The sequence below is a fragment of the Leptodactylus fuscus genome, chromosome 4 (genome assembly GCF_031893055.1).
Source record: "Leptodactylus fuscus isolate aLepFus1 chromosome 4, aLepFus1.hap2, whole genome shotgun sequence".
NCBI classification, from domain to species: Eukaryota; Metazoa; Chordata; class Amphibia; order Anura; family Leptodactylidae; genus Leptodactylus; species Leptodactylus fuscus.
In genome coordinates, this window is record NC_134268.1 from 200,116,263 (window position 1) to 200,125,049 (window position 8,787).

At 41.8% G+C, this 8,787-nt stretch overlaps 1 protein-coding gene across 2 annotated transcripts in view; it reads right to left on the minus strand.

Moving 5' to 3' along the window:
* Window positions 1-252: 252 nt before the first annotated feature.
* The window catches only part of ZEB1 (zinc finger E-box binding homeobox 1), a 105,099-nt gene continuing 96,564 nt past the window's right edge, over window positions 253-8,787 (minus strand). Inside the window, exons 8-9 of one of the 2 annotated variants that reach the window (XM_075271600.1) lie at window positions 4,125-4,305; window positions 253-1,219 (exon numbers count right to left, since the gene is read on the minus strand). In XM_075271600.1, coding sequence (XP_075127701.1) covers window positions 681-1,219; window positions 4,125-4,305 — 720 coding nt within the window. In that variant the 3' untranslated portion in view covers window positions 253-680. The remainder of the gene's footprint in view (window positions 1,220-4,124; window positions 4,306-8,787) is intronic. The other variant, XM_075271599.1, reaches the window with a different exon arrangement.

The following is an 8,787-nucleotide window of genomic DNA, read 5'->3' on the forward strand; positions in this document are numbered from 1 at the left end:
TCACTGATAAGAACGCACCTCTTACTTCCACGCTGCTGTCTTCTTAAGGCTAAAAAATATGCTGTAAATTATATTTTTTTTTCTTCTTCAAACTATATTATCTATAAAATACTGCCTTATCTTGGACGCGACAAGGTAGCAGTAGCATTTAAAATATGATTTGTAAAGGAATTTTGTAGTGCAGTTATACTCACATTTCTTTTTTTTATAAAATAAAATACTGAAGCAGATTTTAGTAGATGTTCTGTAACGGTAATAATAATTATAATAAAAAAACAAAAAAAAAAAAAAAAAAAAAGATAGAAATTTCTCCCAAATGTACAAACTAACCAACACAATTAACAAAAAAACGTAATACTGATAAAATAAAGGTTTCCAGATGTGAATATGAGCAGGATGAGCAGGTTCCTTAAAACCCGATTCGGCTTCTGAGTCATTATATACTGGACGCTGCATGTAACAAACGCGTTTCCTAAATTTTTTGTTTAAAATTGCTGTGAAAAATTTCTAAGTTTTGAGATTCAGGCACACCTGGATATTTTTTTTTTTTAAACACAGTAGTGAATAGAAATCACAGTATACACACTACTGTGTTTCAGAGAAAAGCATGTATAATATAGAATAAACTTCATTAGAATGTCAAGAGACTTTTCCATAGTGGAAATTAAAGAGAAGACCGGCTAAGGTTGGGCAGCCTCAATTTCTGACACGTGATTTTCTGCAACTTCTGGTTCCAAATTTTCGATTTTATCTACACCTTCCGCATCCTTCAAGGTACCTTCCAATGGTCCTGGTTCAACCCCTAACTCTGGCTCTGGCTCCTCCAGATCGTGCATTAGAACACTTTCCTTTTCATCCTGTCCATCATCCGTATCTTTCTCGTCCTCTTCCTCCTTCTCGCTGTCATCTTCCCGTATTATGCTCTCCCGTTCGTCAGAGTCTATCTGCGATGGAGACGCTTGGGAATCTACATGATCATTGCTGAGGGTCTCTTGTAAAGTCTCTTCATGCTCCATGCCGTCACGTTCTTCTGCCTCCTTCTTGCAGTACGAGTAACGATGATTCATGTGTTGGGAATAGGATCCGGAGTGTGAAAATCTCTTACCACATTTGTCACATTGGTAGGGCTTTTCTCCAGAATGGAGACGCATATGTTCAATTAAATGGTGTTTGTGTTTGAAGGCCTTCGTACAGATCCCACACTCGTGCGGCCGCTTTCCTGCAATCATCGAAAGAGAGGTTAACAACAAAGAATTGGAACACAAAAACAACAATAAATCACAAAGGAAGGATGGAGGAAAGTGTGGGCAAAAAAATGCTGTAAAGTAAGAATGCCTTCAGAAATAGAAATTAAATTTTTCAAAATTAACAAATTGAAGTGAATGGAAAAAAAAAATTAAATCACATCAATGTTTGATGTGACCTTTGCCCTTTGCCAGTTCTTCTCGGTACTTGCAGTCAGGGAGGTTGTTCCCGCCATCTTGGAGAATGAAGCACAGATCTTCTGTGGATGTTGCTTGCTCCAATCCATCTGTCTCTTCAAGTCATCCCAGACAGACTGGATGATTATTAGATCAGGGCTCCGCGGGGGCCGTATCATCACTTCCAAGACTCCTCCCCCAAAGGGCAAAGGTCACGCCAACTATAGATTGGATTTAGATTGATCTTTTCTCCATTCACTTCGTTTTATTAATTGATAAATATAAACTATTAACACTTTTATTTCTGAAAACATTCTTACTACATTGCAATTTTTTCACACCTGCCTAAAATTACCGCATAGTACTGTACTTTTTTTATTCCATCATTTCACCGGGTTCCATAAACCCACCGATTTTGGTGGGACCAGCCAACTACCTGATGGAGGGTCCCAACTCTCTGCTGATGGATGTTGAACTTCAACATGCTTGACCCTATGTTCTCATGAGGGATGGACCACCACCAAAACTGTCTGGAGGTAACAATCCCATTTTTCGTAAAAAGAACACATGCATGCTTGGCCAAGCAGAGCATTTAGGTCTATGGGGAAGTCAAGCTAATTTGGTCGATACAGAGAAAGTTTTAGGCTAACTTTGTTTTGAACTCCGGGAACTCCACCTGTGCATTAAGGAGAACAAGATGAATGGATGGAGGTTTTCCAGGTTATGACATATGGATGTGGAAGGGTTGTCATCTTTTGGATCCGGGCTATCAACGTACTACACGTCTGGGATATATCCAAACAAAACGACATTTCATTTAGAGCAAGCAACCTTACCCAACACTCTTGCTACCAGTACCGGGAGCCAGACCTGAAACAATCAGCTGATCGCTGTCGGCTCCCGTATTAATAGGGTCTTTCTGTGCAGGGACTCCCCGTGCAACTGCTGCCAAAGAGCTGGTACTACAAGAAAGCTGCCCCGATACATTTGTCTTATCCCATAACATCTGTTCCTTATTGCTTTCTTTGTATTCCTTTTATTCTCCTTTCATAAAATTTTGTATTGAAATCAGCAAATTGTGCATGACACGGAAATAAATTAATTGTAAAATTACCTAAACAGTTCTAGAAATGATGTACTAAATGAGAGATACAGTTTAATTCCCAGGAAGGAAGTGACAGGAGCGGCTTTCATGTCTTTTCATGTAATCGGCGATTATCACAAGCCCTTGATATCTCCGTATACGCAGATTTCATTTGGCGTTCTTATGCTACAAAGTTTAGCGAACAAATTACATTTCATTAATTAGAAATCTGAAGACGGAAACGCGTAGGACGATTTGATGGCGGGAATACATGACGAGGTGAGACGTATACATTATACTAAGCCCATATGTTCCATAACCAGGGGGACAAGGCTCATTCCAGGGTGGCAGGGAATCTTTGATACTTTTCTAGGGCCCACAGATCAATATCGTAATTTAATGCGTTAAATTAATATCAAGTCAATTACAATAAACCCATTTTAATAATACTCTAAAATTAAACCTAATAGACGCGTTTGTGTCATTGTAACAATCCATACAATACTGGGAACAGTGTTTATAGCGATGGCTAAATGGGGTTAATACAAATTGCACAAGAGCTATTTGACACATACCAAACTATCAATAGTGGTGACCTGTGGACTCTCGAAGACCTCATAGACGTTAATGGGATCAGCTGGATTTCCGCCGTTTTATATGGAGACTCCGACATAGATGTGAACCAAACCTGCACCCCTTTAGCTTAGGCAACATACTCACAGCTAAGCTATTAGGTCATTTGAGATGAATAAACCGTAGAATTTTTACTTTTTATGTTAACGGAGAAGACAGCATTACATAACCCAAAAATACAAGTATATAATGATACATCGGCGCAGATTCACTAATCGTTAGACAGCGTGAAGATAGGCTGAGTTCACTCGGGGTTTTTTGGTCCGGAATTTGATGTGGAGGCCGCCTCAGATTCCAGACCTAAAAACGGCTAGCCGCGACTGAATGCCGATGCTGGCATCCAATCGTGGCATTCCGCTCCGGATTAGGCCCAAATGAATGGGCCTACTTGGGAGGGAGGTGTCGCAAAGCGGATGTCCGTGGCTGAATCCACCTGAAGAAAGGGCATCTTTTTTGCTTCTTTTTTCCAAGAGCGAGAACAAACCGCTCACGGAAAAAGGAAATTACCGGCTCCCATTGATTTCAATGGGAGGCGTTTTTTTGTTCAGGATTTTGAAGCGGATTCCGCCTCAAAATCCTGACCAAAACACCCCATGTGAACTCAGCCATAGGCAGTCTGAAGATACATGTGAATGAGACATCTGGTCTAGTCTGTGTTTGTACCACCTTTAATTTGGATTATTTTGATCCAGAATTTTTGGTCGCATTGTGGTCCACCATTTTTCTGAGTCCACACCCACATGTCTACCAGAATTTTAGCTCTAGATGTGCCATGTTTGTGCCAGTGTTTAGTTTAACCACAATGGTAATTCTGGGCCATTGTATAGAATCGCCAGTAACATGTTGGTCCAGATTATGGCTGGCTGAATCTGTTCAGACCATCTACATCATGTGTATAAGCACACCCCCAACTCTTCCCCTATGGTAGAATTCAAGGAAAAGGAAGATGGGTCTTATAGGATTTCAACATTTCAAGGACTACCCACCTGTATGTTCATATTTGTGCCTCAGCAGGGAGCTGCTCTTCTGGAATATTTTATCACAGAGGTCACAGGCGTACAGCCCATTCTCCGTCTTCTTCAATTTCTTTTTGGGTGGAGTGGAATCAGAGTCGTTTTGATCTTCTACGTTGGACACTCCCTCAGAACTTGTATCTTGTCTCTCATCCTGAAACCAAAATTGCAAAAGTTATATATTCTGCTTTTGATGATATTTGCATGGCGTGCAGTGAGCAGTATACAGCCAGCTAATACGCCATTATTCCCATGAATAAATTCTGCAATTTACTCCTTGTTACATCCCCAGCAGGACTGGTTTACCATAATGACTGTAGAGACATAGTAGTAAGTCACGGGAATCTATCATATATACTTCTAGGGTTCAGACATCTGAGACAGATTGATACTTTTCTCCGGCGTACACTCTTCATCAGACTTTAAAGGAGATGGGGAGGTTCTCGCCGGTACGACTAGGGTACCCACAGAGATTAGGTGTTTTTGGGTTTTTTTTTTTGAACTGTAATTTTTATTGAAAGGATTTTTGTAAAATACAATACAACACAAGAGTTGAAAACATAAAAAACATGAATGTGAAGCAATGCATATACCGTCACATAGACTGGGAATGTATACACATCACAAAAACCTGAGAGTGGAAATGAGGGGGTGGGGGAGGAAGGGAAGGGGAAGGAGTCAGAGACCATTAAAAATACAATATGTGTCCCAAGATGACCATATAGCCTGGAAAGCCTCAAAAGTATGGTTAAGTGTGGCCGTCAAGTTCTCCATGCTACGGACATCCTTAACTCGGGCTACAAGATCAGAGCCAGAGGGAGGAGAGGCACTCTTCCATCGGAGAGCGATGAGAGATTTGGCTGCGGTATAGAGATAAAGAAACAATTTAGAGGTGTGCTTACCCAGATGAGCAGGGGGGAGATTGAGGAGATAGATGAGGGGATCTAAAGGGACACCTTGAATAAATAGAGCGTCTGTAAGGGACTTGACCTCCAGCCAGAAAGGGTGGATCCCTGGACAGTCCCAAAAAATATGATAAGGGTACCCACTCCTGCCCGGCAATGCCAACACTGGGAAGAGATGTTAGGATTAAGGGAGTGGAGCAAGGCTGGGGTATGGTACCAGTGCATAAGTAGCTTGTACTGAGTCTCCCGGAACGCAACACAGGTGGAGGATTTAGCGGCATGGGACCAGATAATTTGCCATTGGTTCGGGGAGATCTGCCTGTTCAAGGCCCCAGACCACTTCTCCATATATTTATGCGATATGGGGCCCTGCCGTCCAGAGGAGGAGAGGATCCAATAAATACTGGAGATAAGGCCTGCAGTAGAGGTGCCCGCACGACATAGTTTTTCAAAGACAGTCGCTGGGGACACCTTCAGAGAGCCGAACCATTCAGTGGCGGGTAAATGTAGTTCTGACACAAAATACTCAAAGGGCCTAAGCACCAATGTCAGCGGGTCTATTAAGTCAGCGACACAGAAAAGGCCTATTCTACTCCATGGTCGCACCAAAGCTGACGTAAGTCCCTCTGGTAAGAGGGGGTGATACAAAAAGGAAATCATGGACAAACACTGGGAGGCCAGGGGAAAGATTTTAGAGCAGGTAATCCAAATGGCCCTTGTGAAGCGTATAGGACCCAAAAGGGGAGTGGACGGAAGGGGGAGGAACGGGACCACAGAAACGCATTGAGATGCATTGGAGCCAACCAGAGTTTCTCTATCTCAACCCATTTGGTATAGGCCTGCGGGGCTGTCCAAAATGGTAGGCAGCGCAAGTGAGCAGCCCAATAATAATGCAATATGTGTGGTACCGCCAATCCCCCCTCCTCCCTACCAGACAGCATCACCGAACGGGGTATGCAGTGATGCTTGCCATTCCAAATAAACTTAAAGATGGATTTTTGGAGGGAGCGCAAATCAGAGTGAGGGACTGCGACCGGAAGAGTTTCAAAAAAGTAGAGGAGCTTCGGGAGGAGGGACATTTAGGGGGTTTGAATGTGGGTCTGTAGAGGAACGTATATCCCTATATGCTAATGACGTGTTATTAAATCTGGGCGATGTAGAGCTTTCTCTGCTATCAGCAATGTCCATCTCCGAGTATGGGCGCCGGGACAGGTCAGTGTTACAAGTGGACCCACCACCCACATCACTATCCTTCTGGGGATTATGGAGACTGTTAGGCCCTACAGCTCAGACATGCCTATCAGGTCTAATCACAATGTGACGATTTGTTGGTAAGGTATCATGCCATGTTGGATGCTATCCTATCTGGGGAGGTCACTAATGGCATTATTTTAATCTCCTGTCTTATCATTTAGATAAATTCCCACTACGAGCTCAGGCCAAAATGGAAGGCAGGTGTGGAAATACTTAAAGAAAAATGGAACGAGAGCCTTATACTTGCCCCTATTGCTATGTGAGGCGCAGAGACTCTCCTCTATATGGGTTACACAGAGTCTATCGCACCCCTAGCATCTACTTTAGATTACAAATGCGCTCAGACACGGGGTATCCCTAATTTAGTTATATGAGGATGCTCATTTGCTCCCCATGTTCTAGGAATACACTTCCACTATGGTCTACGGTATAAAACTTTATACAGAGCCCCATATAAGTCTATTGGGTTTGATGGTAGGATGTGGATATGGAAGTCCTTGCGGCCCTTTTGGAGTCAGTGCATACGGTTCCAGGCCCAATAGCTGTTGGTATTCCACTGCTTAGACCTGACACCTCTGTCTATCTCTGAGTTTAAGACCAAATCGAGTCATTATCAGTCTATTATCTTTGAACTTGGCATTTACTTGACAAGGAAGGTCTCACACAGGTAGGACCCAATTTGCAGCCCTGGTTCAACACTCCAGATAGGCCTTCTGTGGCCCTCCAGCTAGACAGAATGTTCCCTGTGGCTGTAATGGAAGACCCCTCATGGAACGAATACGGGGTCTATAGGGAATTACGAATAAAATCCAGCCAAGGCAGATACTCTAAACGTCCACATGTCCTTACATCAATAACTCATTCCAAATGTCTCTTACTCTTGCTGCGGGGGACTCTTCTGATTAGGTTCCATTACAGTGCCATGTATACCTCAGCCACACTGTGATTTACTGCATTGTTTTTTGTGTTTCTATTTCGATGTAAGTTTTTTTCTTTCTTTGTTGGGAAAACATAATTGGTTGGAATTTTCAATAACAAAAAAACGCATCCTTGACTAGGGCCTTAGCAGAAATTCATGTTTTGGTGCAGGCAAAGTCTGACGCATTACTCTGTCTGCAAACTGAGCTGGGCCGAACCCATGGTGCACATGGAAAAACGTATTGATATAGGAGGGCATGCTCTATACGGTCGGAGATTTACTTAGACTGCACAGCAAATACAAAGAAATCAAAAACTAAATATACATGAATATGTTTGCAGCCGTGTGAACAAGCTCTTACTGTCTTCTATCAAGTTGTTAAAATCTAATTGAATTGCAGTTTCAGAGAATGCTGGATGACAACACGGAGTCCTAACACTATTGTGTCCAGCTTTTCCACACTACTATCTGGTGAGAACATGATGTAGAAGTAAGGAACTGAAAGGGAATCGGTCTCTAGATTTCAGGCCAGTAAACCATCAGCAGGCCACTAAACACTCACTCTCTCTCTCTCAAGACAGCCCGTTTCGGTGCGGTGTTAGGGCCCGTTCACACGGAGTAAACCTGCGTGTATTTTGGCAAAATAAACATGTACAAAATACACGTGTAAAAATAAGACTCCCATTAACTTCAATGGCATTTTTTTTTTTTTACACGTGTAAAAAAACATGTCAAAATACACATCAAAATACATGTATAAAATGTCATTGAAGTCAAAGGGAGTCTTATTTTTACGCGTGTATTTCGCCAAAATACACGCGCGTTTACTCCGTGTGAATGGGCCCTTAGAAGCTAAATTTTTTTTTTTTTTTTTTTTTTAAATTACACCTTCTGTATAGAAACAATCAGAAAGAAGTCCTGAGATGAATTTCACTGTATTCCGTATTTTGAATGCTAAACCTCAGTATTATAGCTACACACGAGTTACTACATACATGACGGTTTAGTGTCAGAACATCCAGTAACACGTTATTTACTGCTATAGTTAAGAAGGATGACTAAGTGGTTGGTTCTGTGGTCTTGCAGTGCTGGAGTCCTGGGTTCCAATCCAGCCAAGGGCAACATCTGCAAGGAGTTTGTATGTTCTCCTTGAGTTCACGTGGTTTCCCTCTGGGTATTCCGGTTTCCTCTCATACTATTAGATAACTTAGATTGTGATCCCTATATGGGACAGTGTTTGTAAAGTGCTGCAGAACGTAACAATAAGAAGCAAAACTGAATAAAATGTCTCATTAAAAAAATTCCAGAAAATATAGGGAACATAGCGAAAATTTACAGATTACTGCAAAAAAATTTGGGGAAAATTCTTTATAAATTTTCCAACTTTTAGTTTGTGAATTAAATGTTAATATGCTCATTAAAAGATACATCATAATAAGCATCGCTATTACCCAAGTCAAAAAAAAACAAAAAAACATTAGCAGGTGTCCATTACAGGAAATTTCAAAAATGTGGCTCCTACATTGTAGTAGGCTGACCACTACTGCTTTAGGCACAT